The following is a 14813-nucleotide window of genomic DNA, read 5'->3' as shown; positions in this document are numbered from 1 at the left end:
GCAGCCAGTGGCGAAATAACATATAAATCTGGATTGAATCATCAGGCCACCGTGACGACCGAGCATCACTGAACCTGCAGACAGAAACAGAGAGCGAGAGAGATGAAACCACAGAAACATCCCAGATATCTGCAGGCTGCACTACATGGCCAAAAGTATGTGGACAACTGAACACTACACACATATCAGTATAATAGTTTCACTTAAATACAATTTTGAGGTACTTGTACTTTACTTGAGCATTTCTATACTTGATATTTCTACTCCACTACATTTATTTGACAGCTTTAGTTACTTTTCAGATGAAGATTTGACACAATGGATAATATAACAAGCTTTTAAAATACAACACATTGTTAAAGATGAAACCAGTGGTTTCCAACCTTTTTGGCTTTTGACGTCTTACAAAAAGCAGTGTGTAGTCGGGGTCACATTTCACATGTCTATGAGTTGTTAACAGCTCCACCAAATAGTGATTTTTCCCTCTAAACTTCTCACATGCTTTCATTTCAATAAATGTTCAAATGATCCAATATTTCAGCAAAAATCAAAGATTAGAGAAAAAGTCCAAAAACTGAAAACAGATTTGTGTATCAGAACTTTGTTTTTTCTTCTTTCCTCTCCCATTAATCATCTCACCACCCCTCAGATTTATCTGCTGACCCTTTGGAGGGACCCGACCCCTAGGTTGGGAACCAGTGGACTAAACTAGCTAACTGTATATAAAGTAGTGTAAACTAGCTCCACCTCCAGCAGCTACAACAGTAACATGCTGCTCTAACACTGATGCTTCACTATTAATAATCTAATGATGTCATATATAATAATATATCAGTCAGAGGGACCAAACCACTACTTTTACTGCAATACTTTAACTACATCAAGCTCATAATACTTATGTACTTTTACTGCAATACTTTAACTACATCAAGCTCATAATACTTATGTACTTTTTACTTTAGTAGGATTTTTCATGTAGTATTAATAATATACTTTATTACACAGTCATGGCAGTTGATTCTCTGCAAAATTAGTATTTTTACTTTTGATATTTTCAGTAAATCTAGCTGATAATACATTTTAAATGCAGGACTTTTACTGATGGAGTATTTTTGCTACTTTTACTGAAGTAAATGATGAGTAGCCTACCTCAACCACTGCTATTAAGTGAAGTTCATTTGCGTGAACTGACCCTTTAATATGGAAAGTTGAGGGTTGTTTTGTAGTAAAAGGTTTTTATTTTTTCTTGTGTTACTTTCTTTTGCAACAGAGACTTAAAATGAGCAGAATAAATGACAGAAATTAGGAGGGAGGAAGCTCACGAGGAGAGGAAGTGAAAATAGAAGATAAATAGAGGCAGTAGAGTCTGAAAGAGAGAGAGAGAGAGAGAGAGAGAGAGAGAGAGAGAGAGAGGGAGGGTAAATGAAGCCAGAGGCAGATAAAACCGATTCAGAGACAGAAAGCAGCCGGTGTTTAAACTCAACAGTTTCTCAGCAGCAGGCTGGCAAACGCCTCCTCCTCCTCCTCCTCCTCCTCCTCCACCTTCATCATCCTCCATCCTCCTCTTTTTCTCCTCCGCCTCCTCCTCCTCTTCCTCTCCTCCTCCTCTCCATGCCGGCGGAGGTCTCCGCGGGGCTGCCATGGCGAAGATCCGGGTGTCGTACGAGTACTCCGAGGCCGAGGACAAGAGCATCCGGCTGGGGTTGTTCCTGATCGCCTGCGGGATCCTCAGCCTCTTCATCCTGGGCTTCTGCTGGCTCAGCCCGACCCTGCAGAGCCTGCAGAGCAAGCCGGCCAACTGCACGGTGAGCCCGGGTACCAGCTCCGCGCAGCCGCCGGTGGTGGTGTCGGAGCTACGGACTGTAGTAGTTGTTGATGTAGTAGTAGTACTTAGTAGTAGTTGGAGGGTTAGTGGATGAAGTATTAGGGCTCAATAATATATACTAATAATAGTGACGTAACTTGTGACAGTGGAGTATTTGTGCTTATGTTTAGTAGTTGTATTATTGTAGTAGTAGTTTTGGTGTAGGTTGTGTACAAGCAGCTGCTAGTATTAGTAATGTAGTATTTTTTTAATGATATTAAAAATATTGTTAGTATTTTTTGTGTATTAAAAATATAATATCCAGCTTTTAAGTAGTAACTGTTTTACCTGTATGAGTTTTACTGTTAAGATAAACTAGTTACTATTATGAGTGTAACAGTAATCGTAATAATAGTGACGTATTATCACAGTGGAGTATTTTAGTAGCCTAGTTGTATTATTGTAGTCGTTGTTTTGGTATCAGTGGAAGTGTTGGCAATAACAACAGTAGTACAAGCAGCTGTTAGTATTAGTAATGTAGTATTTTTAGTGCTATTAGTGTCCAATTCAGGTGTAGTTGTGATAGTACTAGTCGCTGTGGTAGTATTTTTCAAGTGTGTCTTAAACCAACAGTCAGGAGCCCAAATGAACATTAAAGCTGTTTTTCTTCCTGTAATCATTCCTCCTGTTCATACTGACCATTAGAAGATCCCTTCATAATGACCTTACAATGGAAGTGATGGAGGACAAAATCCACAGTCCTCCTTCTGTGCAAAAAATGTATTTAAAAGTTGATGCTAAAAAGACTGTAAATGTGTCAGATATCCACTTGATATGACTAACTCAGACTGATGAAGCTGAATAGAAGCTTCACAGAGACTTTTAAATGACTGTGTGGACACACTGTGGATTTTATCCTCCATCACTTCCATTGAAAGCACATTTGAAGGATCTTTTAATATCCAGTATGAACAGGAGGAATGATTACAGACACCTGACTGCTGGTTTAACACACACTTGTCCTTTAGTTTATTGTATAGTTGCTTCAGCAATATTAAAACTAGTTACTATTATGAGTATTATTAGTTTATTGGGGTTACTATCAGTAGCAATACTAGAAGTATTAATAGATTATTGGCTGAAATGATTAGTTAAAAATAGAAATTTTGAAGATTTGTCATTGATTAAGCAAAAATACCAAAGAGGCTCTGATATCAGCTTTTCCAATTTGATGATTTATTTGTTTTATCTAATCTAAGTTAAATATTTTGGCCTTTGTTGGATTGAACAAGACATTTGAAGATGTCACCTACTGTTCAGCTCAGGGATATTTTGATAGACATGTTTCACAGTTTTCTTTTTGGCATTTTATAAACTTCATGAATTTATTCATTGAAAAAAAGAATCGATAGCAAAAATTAATTTCAGCACAAGTGATAATATAGAGGTTGGAAGTGGTGAATATGGCTTTATTCAGTTTGGTCTCACGTACAGCATGAGAGGAACACAGAACATCTCTGAACATCATGATGATTATGTCATATGTGAGTTTACATACATGATATTGTCATATTATTGGAAAACGTCTTTATTAAAATTGTGACAGTAATTGATGATGGTAGAGTACCTTTATTAGCTGACATCATACTGTCCTGCTGATGAAAATGTTAAAACCATTGTTACCTGCAGAGCTGCGACAATCAGCTGAATAATCGATCGATCAGAAATTAATCAGCATCAACATTCTCTCGTTTGAGCTTCTCAAGTGTTAAATTTGCTGCTTTATAATTTAATGAATATATTGGGGTTTCGGGCTGTTGTCGGACAAAACAAGACACTTGATGACATCACTTTGGGCTCCAGGAAACTGTAAGAAGGATTTTTCTCTGTTTTGATGTCATACGGTTCAGATGGTTAATCTACTAACTGAAAAAGTTGTAGAGATAGAAAATAATCATCAGCTGCAGGCGTATTTACATGTTTTCTATCATTTGAGTGAAGGTGCTCTGTGTTAATCTCCTTCAGACACTTGAAACGAGTGAAGTGTAGAGTGATGAATCAGCACAGGAACTAATACACACCAGTTTTATTAATTTGCTGTTAACATGAATAATTATGATGGACAGTGAAGGTGATCAGATCAGTCACCCTGAGATGTCAATCAAACGTCACACTGACGCTGGAACTGTACGTTACTGACTGATGGCCGACCTGAAACTCTGTCCTGTCATTACTTCATTATTTCCTTTAGTTTTGGTGTTTTTACTAAAACAGTTTCTGATTCTTCTCCATTAAAAGTGAAGTTCCTGTTTTCCGTAACATTACTACAAAATTGTATTTACATCTAATTCACTTGTACTTTTCAGGTTTTTGTTCTGTTTCGCAGACAGTTTCTCAACTATACAGCTGCAAGATAAATATGTTTTAATAATCTATTAATCAGTTTATTATTTTCTAGTCAATAAACTGTCAGAAAATAGTTACAAATGCCCGTCACAATGTCACAGAGATGAATGAGTCAATGATATAAAACTGCAAAACAGCAAATCCTCACATTCGAGATAGTGGAAGAGCAACGTTTTTGCTTGAAGAAAATGACTCAAGCAATAATTTGAATATTGAAATAGTTGCTGTTAAAAATCAATTAATTGTTGCAGCTTCATTCCCAATCAATCTGTTAAAATCTGTAAAATCGCTTCATCTCTGACTTTTTGTTGTGGTCACTGACGGCTGATTCATCATTTGTCAAAACAACCAATCAGAGTTTAGCAGGCGGGAATTAAAAGTAGATAACCCAGCTGTTCCTGAACCAGAAAAATGGTGACATACATGAACGAACAACAACTCTTATATATTAATTGTAGCTTTATTGTCAACTGGAAATGATGCAATGACGAGATGATAATCGGGCCAGGTTTTTACATCTTTAAAACAACACTGACATATTTTAAAGGTTTTGAATATAATGTATCATATTTTTTATTCCATCTGGAGCTTCCTTCACTCCCAAAAGAAGAATTCAAACAGCTTGTACAACATCGTAACAACTAACCGACTAAAAACTGTGTCGTGGGCCGTTAAATGTTGAGAATCCTTGTGTGAAGGTCAAATTAGAGTTGAAACAACTGGTTAATTAACTGGTTTTGCAAACAGTTTTGATAATTGTGTAAGCCATTTGTCAATCAAAAATGCCGTTTACTGGCCCCGACTGCTCAGATATGAAGTTCTCTGTTTTATATCACAGCAAACTATCTTTAAGTTTTAGACGAAACAAGAAATGTTTTCACTATTTTCTGACGTTTTTAGACCAAACAATTAATCTATTAATCAAAAATAATTGATAGATGAATCAGTAATACAATGAATGTTAGTTGCAGCCCTGCTATGTCATAATTTTAGTGATGACTTTGCTGTTTGTTTGGTGTTTTTTTATATTGAAAATGGGTCCCTCCATTCTGAAGCAAAACATGACCTTTGGTTTTCACACACAAATTTAACATTATTTGAAACGACAGGTCAACCAACTTCAAGCCTTTTTGCACTTATTTAGTCATCAAACATATTTAGTCATTAATCTGTTTTGTTTTACGAGCCAATACAAAGTGTGTTTTTGTACCTTCAGGTCATTTGGATGTGCAGGTTCCTTCATGCTGTGTCACTTTCCACTGCGGATTATTAAAAGTGTTTGCACAGCCTTTTAAAGCCACTGGGAGTTTTCAAATTGCAGGCGGCCACAGCTTGCACTCCTGTTTACTGCGGATGATGAATTCATACTGACTTGATTTATGTGGCTGTTAGCTTATTGCATCGTCCTGGAATAATGTTCATGCATTATAGAGAGTGGAAGACTTTTTTTTTTTGTGTTTGTTTCTAAAAAACCAATGTCATGTGGCAGTGAGAGTGATGTCATTCACTAATCCACTGCTTAATATAACATAAATCACAATACTCTGACTTTATTGTAGCTCTCCAACCTTTTGAGTGATGAAGAAAGCTTTGACTTTTATCAAATCTGCGTAGATTGATTGTGTGTTACACGTTTATTGATATTTACTCTCATGCATGCGGTTGTTATTTATGTTATGTCTCTGTTAATGCACAGAAGAATTGCTGCAATCAGTCTTCATTTTTATTTGAAATATCTTGATCATTCAGGTCACGTTCTCTGACATATTCAGGCCTGACATCCAAAGATATTGTTTTGTCATTATTCAGTGTCTACGCACATATTGATAGCAGTTATATGTATGAACAATTGTTCAGTAAGCAGTTTACAAAGACAACAGTGGCTGATATTGAAACATTGGGCCCTTGATTTCAGACATAAGTACAGTTACGAATGATTATTTTCATTATTGATTAATCTGTCGATTATTTTCTCATCGTTTGGTCCATAAAATGTCAGAAAATGGTGAAAAGTGTCAATCACTGTTTCTCAAAGCCTGAGAAGCAACCTAAAATGTCTTGTTTTGTCTCAACCAACAGTCCAAAAACCCAAATACATTCAGTTTACTGTCATAGAGACTAAATAAACCAGAAAATATTCACATTTAAGAAGCTGGAATCAGAAAATTTGGATATTTTTTTCTTAAAAAATGACTTGAAACAATGAATCTAATGATGTCATATACAATAATATATCAGTCAGAGAGACCAAACCACTTTTACTGCAATACTTTAACTACATTTTGCTGTTAATACTTATGTACTTTTACTTAATAAGATTTTTCAAGCAGGACTTTTACTTGTAATGGAGTATTTTTACATTGCTACGTTGGTACTTAAGTTAAGGATCTGGGTCAGAGAGAAAAAAAAGTGGCTAAATTAAATATACTTAAAAATAGAAAATATTCTCATTGTCTGTTTTCTGTCCTCCAGGTGGTGTCGGTGTTGCGTCCTGAGGAAATGTTCGAGTGTGTGTTTACCTGCGGTGCGGACTGTAAAGGGACGTCGCTCTATCCCTGCCTGCAGATCTTCGTTAACAACTCGGAGTCCAACTCTGTGGCTCTGCTGCACTTTGATGAGCAGCAGCTGGTCCTCAACCCAAAGGTACCGACAAAGTGCTTTTTATTCGTTCACTGTGGTGTGTTAAACTTACAAATGATAGCAATGTTCTTTGTTTTAAAAGTTTCATGTTGAGATTTACATAAAAACTTCAACTTCACCACGTTTTCAAATTGCAAATGTTATTATATCAACCCAATGTACGTTTTTTTTACACTTTAGCTTGACTTGAGCCAGCTAGCAAGAGTTCTGCTGGATATTTGTGAAAATTGTGGCAAATTAGAAGCTTTGTTGAGTTGATGTTTGCTGTGTTACACCTTCAACAACTGTAAGCTAGCTAGCTGATATGGCTAACATTAGCTTTATCATCAGTGTCTTATCAGTCCAACAGATGCAGATTTATATTCTCTTATTCTTTAGATCTAGAATGATTAGTTGATTAATCAGTTAGTCGCCAACTATCGCCAACTATTTTGATTATCAATTAATCGTCTTGAGTTATTCTTTAAGAAAAAAAGTAAAAATTCTCTGATTCCAACTTCTCAAATGTATTTTCTGGTTTCTTTAGTCCTCTATGACAGTAAACTGAATATCTTTCGGTTAAATGAACCAATAAATAAAAATAACGTTGCCAATGCTACATCAGTATTAAAGAGTGAGACCGCCGTCCGAAGAAAAACGGCTACTAGCAAAAAAGGTGGAAGTGGCGTGACCTTGTTATACAACCACAAAACTTTGAAGTGGATGGTTGACTCAACAAATGTCCAACTTTTTCATGGGGGATCTCCGTTATGTTTCCTGTTTCCTTCCTACTGTCAATGTTGGTTTCTCTTAACTGCAACTGTCATTTAAAAGTCTCTGTGAAGCTTCTATTCAGCTTCAGCAGTCTGAGTTAGTCATATCAAGTGGATATCTGACACATTTACAGTCTTTTTAACATCAAATTCCCTCTTTGTGTTTCCTCGGACAGTGTTTCCCTGTTGAGCTGTGCTGGAAGTATAGTAACAAAAAGAGGGACTTTGGCACTAAAAAGACTGTAATGTTGAAAGATATCTACTTGATTTGACTAATTTGGACGCTGAAGCTTCATATTAGCTTCAGATCAACTTTTGGACTGTGGATTTTGTCCTCCATCACTTCCATTGTAAGGTCATTATGAAGGGATCTTCTAATGGTCAGTATGAACAGGAGGAATGATTACAGCAAGAAAAACAGGTTTAATGTTCATTTGGGCTCCTGACTGTTGGTTTAGGTTGACTTGAAACAATGTGAACCCGTCATTTAACCAGCGATGACAGACCTGGAAACACTCATATATATTGTTTTTAAAGGAAATAAGAAACAACATATTAAGTTTGAAGTTTCAAAGGCTGCATCAATGATCACTAAGGTTTTAGACAAACTAAACCAAGTAAACATCATGAATGTGAGGCAAGACATTTATATAAAGATATGGAGATATTTGTCAGCGTATCTGTGTAGAGTTAATGGATTTCCCAATAAAAAAAGAGAAAAAAGGCAATTAAATTTCAGTTGATTGATGACTTTATTTCTAAACTTTTAATGTCAGACAGTTAGTAAATTCATTCATACTGGTTGTGGGTGAACTGGTTAGAGTGGTTGACGAGGATTTAGCACCACGCATCAAAAAACAGGTGAATCAGAAGTTAAATGGCTGAATGCTGAAACACTTGAAGATAAAAGTGGATTGATGTTTGTATCGCAGCATCTGAAGTCATGAGCTGAACAGAAATAGACGGAGTGAGAATGAACCAGTGAGACACAACAAGTGACCCTCAGTGTGTGAATGAAGGACTTAAAGTGAATTAAGGACTTTTGTACATGTCCGACTGAAAGGAGGAGACGGGTGGGTCCAACACAAAACAACACCAGCACAGACTCATACAGTACTCAGTGGGACGTGCACCTCTTCCTCTCCTCTTCTTCTTCTTCTTTGGTACACGTCCGCAGCGTCGCTACAGCAACAGAATAAATATAGAGGAGGGAGACGGCGCGTCATCGATGCCGCTCAGTTGCCATGGCGACCGTAATGGAGATGATGTGGAGAGACAGAGAGAAACAGAGAGAGAGAGACGAGTCACGCTTCATTCAGAAATCCTTTAAATGTCTAATAGAGAGAGAGAGAGAATATTAGGATGGATGTCACAGTCTCTCTCACTCTGTGACCTTTTATATATAACTAATGAGAGAGCTTCAAACAGAAAACCTTTAATGCTCCACCCCCTCCGAGGTCTGAATATGAAGAATGAATACTTCATTAACATGTTGGAGAGAAGACAAAACCCCCCAGTGTTTCTGTCCCTCTCAAATTAATATTTAAATATGTGGACCAGGATCCATAATCCAAACAAAACATAGATCAGTTTGTAACGATATGAGGTCTCTTTTACACCTGTTGGTTGGTTCATTTGGTCCAGATCATAGCCTGTATATAACCGGTGTGATGTCACCTGTTGGTTTCATTGGAGCTCAGAGTTGCAGGTTATGGTCGGCGCCATTTGGAGCCAGGACCTTCCAAATAAGGAGTGCGGAGTGTTACTTTCATGATCTCAGTTATGCGAACACAGCAGGTACTAATCCAGTAACATTAAACTTAGTGAAATATTGCCACAATAGTCCGAGTCAGTGTGAGCCAACTGTCAATCACAGCTGTCAATCAACACCCACACGGCAGACATCAAAGCTACTATAAGTCTTCAAATCTTATTAACGGAGCAATCATTTCCTAAATGACCACCAGCACACTTATTAGAGGGTCTGAATTTAGAGATTGAGACCAGAATGACTCGTTAAAAAAATGATTGACTCAGTATTTCTAGAGAGAAGTTGAGTCTTTTTGAAAGGGAGTCAGTTGGAGCATCTAGCGGCCGTCGACGGCACTTTAAAGCCGTGTTTCCACTACATGATACCAACTCGGCTCAACTCTACTCACTTTTGGTACCAGCTACTTTTCCGGTTTTCCACTGCATGTAGTACCCTCTCAGTGGGGGCGGGGTTTACAGGGATGATGGTTGCTGATTGTTATTTTCTAATTGTTTCATGGTGGTTACGTTCTAAAACACAGATAAATGACCATCAAAGACTCAACAGATGATTTACTCTGGAGACAGATGGTCCTCGACGGAGGTGATATCAAAAAAAGTACCAGATACTGTACCTGGTACGTCAGCCTCAAGACGCGGTGGCTGCTGATTGGTCCAGATAAAGTGTAAACATAAAGTCATCTGGACCAACAGGTGATGGAAGAAAATCTCATTCTGGTGACTGACAGCAAGAAATGCAGCACTTTACTGAACCCTCATATGTTTATTCATCTTCTTTGGAGTCACAAAGAGCTCACCAAGATAATGTGGTATTTGTCTAAACCAGTGGTTTCCAAACTTTGAGGTGACGGGAGAGACGTGACAGAACTTGTACTCTTGCTTTGAAGCATAACTCAGTCAAATCTGAACAGATATGAAACATGTTTTTAATCAGTGTGATTAAAAACGAAGAAGAAGAAGCTGCAGAACTTGCCTGAGAATCATCACATGTTTAAGTTTTCTTCAGTATCAAAGTGATCCAGTGACAGTCGTCTGTACTTTCATGGCAACACTGCAAACAGGAGCTGCTAGAAGCTCATCCAGTATCTTTAATGGAGACTATTTGTCAAACTGTAAACACGTACTGGTTAAAGTTGTAGCTCACAGTTAACTCACTGAATCCATGGCAACGTTACACTTCCTGTTCACATCCCCTAAAGCATTATGGGAACTGTAGTTCCAAAACTGAGAGCTTGATTACCTCCAAATCAAAGTGAGACAAGGAACGAAGAACAGTAACAGGACAAGTTCTATTCATAAGAACTTTTTTCAATACTTTTATGACATCACTAATGCTAACTTACATATATACATATTGGAGATAAATACTGAAGTGTCTGGACAACAAACATATAAAAACATATCATAACTTTTAGTGATAATGGATAAAACTATGAAAGTATGATCCAGGTTATTAAAACGTGGGATTTTCCTTTGACTCTGTGACCTTTTACCTGCGACTAATGAGAGAGACAGACGGACAGACGGACAGACGGACGCAGAGAGTTAATTGCACTGGCGTTTATAACGGACGTCGTCCCTGTAGAACAGCTGACTGGGAGACAGATGAAGAGAGAGAGAGACCTGCAGTTAATTGGTGTTGTGTCTATAGGGGGCGATTAGTTAATGGAGCCGCCTGTGGATCAGATGACTGACATGACATTAAGATCAACAGCAGCAGGACTGTTACAGAAACCAACCGTCTGTGTGTGTGTGTGTGTGTGTTTGTGTGTGTGTGTGGTAGTGTTAAAGGATAATTCTGGTTTATTACGACTTATTTTTGTAAATTTTTCCATAGTTTCCCCCCAGTAATAACCATTTTTTTCATGATCGATACTTTGTTGAATGTTTCCTTGGTTAATCGTTTGGTCGTTTGGTTTATAAAATGTCAGAAAGTGGTGAAAATTGTCTGAAAATAACTGTTTCCCAAAGTCCTCAAATGTCTTGTTTTGTCTTGATCAAGGGTCAACAATCCAAAGATATTCAATTTACTATCAGTGAAGACTAAAGAAAGCAGAAAATATTCATTCATATCATATTATATTCATATGAAAAGCTTGAACTAGAGAATTTAAACTTTTTTTCTTTAAAGTTGAAAAATAAAAGATGAAGTGATAATGAAAACTGTTGACAGGCTCATATCTGAGATCTGAGAACATGATAATGTCACTAAAAAAACGTCTGGTTAGTCAAACTTATTTGGAAGATAAAACATCACTTAACAGCAAAATTATGTAACATTCACTACAGAATACAGATGGATTTTTACTCACATTTAAGTATTTTCTAACATTTTCTTTACTTTATAATTTATATGGATGTTGCTGTAAAGTGTGATGGGTCACTGGTTACTGAAGGGTTTTTCTCCATTCTGTATTCCTATTTTTTAATTTTTTCTTTAAACAATCTCTTCAATATTACTGATATTACTTAATATTACTCTCCCGTATAATGTAAAGATCCTATAGGTTTATATTCTGACCACCAGTTTCAATTATATCAACTTCGTTTCTGAGAAATCACATTTTGTCTGTGATTTTTTGGCCTGGTGGACGGGTAAGAAAACTACAATACCCATGAGCCTCGGCTGCCTCGGTGGAGACTCACGCTGCAGATTGCAAAATCAGTTCTCTCAACATTGTAATCTTTAGAAAAAGAGGTAGCGCTGTGCTCCAGGACTGGGCTGTTGAAGATAAGGGTCATCACATAGAAGGAAAAAACAAACTTTGGTTTTTTAATTGTAAGTAGCCATGATGTATAAAAGCTTTTTAACTTAATCTCAGAGTTTTTTCATTTCTGCACCACGTATGAAGTTTGTTTTTTCCTTCTATTGTAATCTTTAGCTTCTGCCCGCCGTTAGCGGCGCATGTGATTGGCCGTCTCCTGCTGAAATGCACCCTGGGAATCATAGTTAACTTTTACCCCAGAATTTTTATGTCCACAGTCTTGTAGCTTCGACTTCTTACTAAAGAACCAGATATTTTCTAACACAGCTGTTCATCATTTGTTCTGATGAATCAACCAGGAGAGTCTCATATTGATCATAATTGTCATTTTTTATAGAAAAAAATTCCCAAATTCTCTGATTCCAGCTTCTCAGATGTGAATATTTTCTGGTTTCTTTAGTCTCTATGACAGTAAACTGAATATCTTTGGGTTGTTGACTGTTGTTTGGGTTTTGGGAAACAGTTATTGACATTTTTCACCATTTTCAGACATTTTAGAGACCAAACGATTAATCGATCAATCAATAATGAAAGTAATCATTAGTTGCAGCTCTACAGCATCTATGCATTTAATGATGTCGCCTCATTATCAAATAACTTCACTGGGATTTATTTTGGAGTCACTTTGAGAGAAACAGAGCACGTCCAGTCAGAAGCTCTGATATTTGTTTTCACACCTGAACACGGTGCTTTATTTACGTTGTGCGTGCATGAACACACACCTGTACACACACACCTGTACACACACACCTGTACACACACACACACACACACTGCAGCTCAGCTGTGTGTAGAAACTCTGGTTGTCCAATTACTTTTTTTTTTCTTCCAGACATTTTCTCTGCTCTCGTCTCCACAGTTCATTTATGTTCCTACAAAAATGAAATGAACCCATGACCCCAATAAACGGCCGATGGTTCAGGAGGTGTGTATCACAGAGTGTGTATGCGTGTGTGTGTGTGTGTGTGTGTCTCCCACTGTAACTTTCTTTGGAGGTTATCAAACTGATGTATCAATGCAGCTCGTCTGCTCATCTCAGATCCAGCTGCTCCTATAAAGACACATTTTGGTAATATGCCATTTATTAAAGAAAAGACTCTCAGACTTATTTATCTTCCAAAATAGCTCCACAAAGTCATACGAATCAAAACACAAAGAGACAAAGACACGCTAACAGAACTCAAAACCGCCCTGTAACGTTTCCCTGCGTCAGACAGTATGTGGATTTTATTTAAGGAAGGAAATATCAGCTTCATTAGTTCAATTATGAGTCAAAACTAAAGTATAAAAGCAGCCAGAGTGTCATTAGAACTGCAGTACTGTAAAAATAGTCAGAACACATAGAAACTCTGATGTACCTACATTTTTTGTGGGATGTTATCTGTATTCAAATCGAGCGTCTGAGGATAGAAGATGTTATATTGCTGTACAGATTTTAAAGCTTCCCGACGCAAGTTTGGGATTTGATATATTAGATATTCAAGTAAATAAAACTGACTTGAATCAATATGATCGGGAGGATGTTGACAAATCGATCCGGTGTGTGAAAAAAAAGCAAATGTTAGAAAGTAAATAAATGAATCATGTGACTGAAACGTCACTGACGAGCTGAAAACATCAGATCTGTGTGGAGCGACGATGATGAGGAGACTGTAACCTTCCTCACATCTGTACATGAAACTAACAGAAACGTCATATTTCCATCATGTTTTCCAGCGTTTGAGTTTTGACTGCTGCTCTTCTTGTGGATTAAAACAAACATTTTCACATTTTCTTTCAAATCTGCTCTGCGTATCGGGTGGAAACCTGCTTCCTCTTTCTGTCTTATACTCGATTCTCTCTGAGTCTGTTTGCAGTTTATTGCTCTGAGCTCATAATGTTCCCTTGGCCTTCTATCAAGTATAGACATAACTCACCGCTCTCACACACACACACACACACATTAACACACACAGTATTAATGTAGCCAACCTAGCTTGGCTTGGCAGACTCCATTAAACTAGAAATGGATTGAATGGTGTGTGTTCATGTGTGTGTGTGTGTGCGTCCGCATGTATTTTACTTTATCAGTACACACACACACACACACACACACACACACACAGAGGTCTACTCCAGCTACATTTTCCCAGAGTCCTTTTCTGCCCACATGTAATAACGGCATCCTGAGGTGTGTGTGATTGAGTGTGTGTGTCTTTATATGCCCTAAAGATAACTACCAGTGTGTGTGTGTGTTTATGTGCATCACATAATATATTTCATAAGTGCTGAAATCCCTGATTGAAGTCTTAACAACAAACTAAAGCAGCTTTAGCTTTGGAGGAGATCTGTAATATCTCAACACACACACACACACACACACACACACACACACACACACACACACACATGCTGCTGATGCAGATGTTAGCTTCCTGATGGGGATTACTCCACATGTTTGTGGACCAGTAACGATGGCTGGTTTTGTTGCAGTGGTTCTGTAAATGTCGACACAGGTGTCCACATATGTCACATTTTATTTTTTTTAACAGTTTGTTAATAAATTTGTCTCTTTTATTGAGTCTAGTCTTCATTTGTTGGTGGTGTTGTATGTAGCTTGTGGCACTGCTGCACTTTTTAGTAGCAAGTAGTTTATTAATAATAATAATCTTTATTTATATAGCACCTTTCAAACCA

General features: G+C 37.4%; 1 protein-coding gene across 4 annotated transcripts in view; it reads left to right on the top strand.

The window, feature by feature from the left end:
* Positions 1–14813, top strand: part of LOC122975252 (calcium-activated potassium channel subunit beta-4-like) — a 43725-nt gene that overhangs the window by 6413 nt on the left and 22499 nt on the right. For 3 of the 4 annotated variants that reach the window (XM_044343602.1, XM_044343604.1, XM_044343603.1), the window contains exons 2-4: positions 46–155; positions 1624–1805; positions 6683–6853. In XM_044343602.1, the coding sequence (XP_044199537.1) occupies positions 146–155; positions 1624–1805; positions 6683–6853 (363 nt within the window). In that variant the 5' untranslated portion in view covers positions 46–145. Of the gene's footprint in view, positions 1–45; positions 156–1270; positions 1806–6682; positions 6854–14813 lie in introns of all 4 variants that reach the window. The other variant, XM_044343605.1, reaches the window with a different exon arrangement.

This window comes from Thunnus albacares, chromosome 23, assembly GCF_914725855.1.
Source record: "Thunnus albacares chromosome 23, fThuAlb1.1, whole genome shotgun sequence".
In the NCBI taxonomy this organism is placed as follows: Eukaryota; Metazoa; Chordata; class Actinopteri; order Scombriformes; family Scombridae; genus Thunnus; species Thunnus albacares.
The sequence above is the reverse complement of the archived record's forward strand: the minus strand, read 5'-3'. Positions and strand labels throughout refer to the sequence as shown.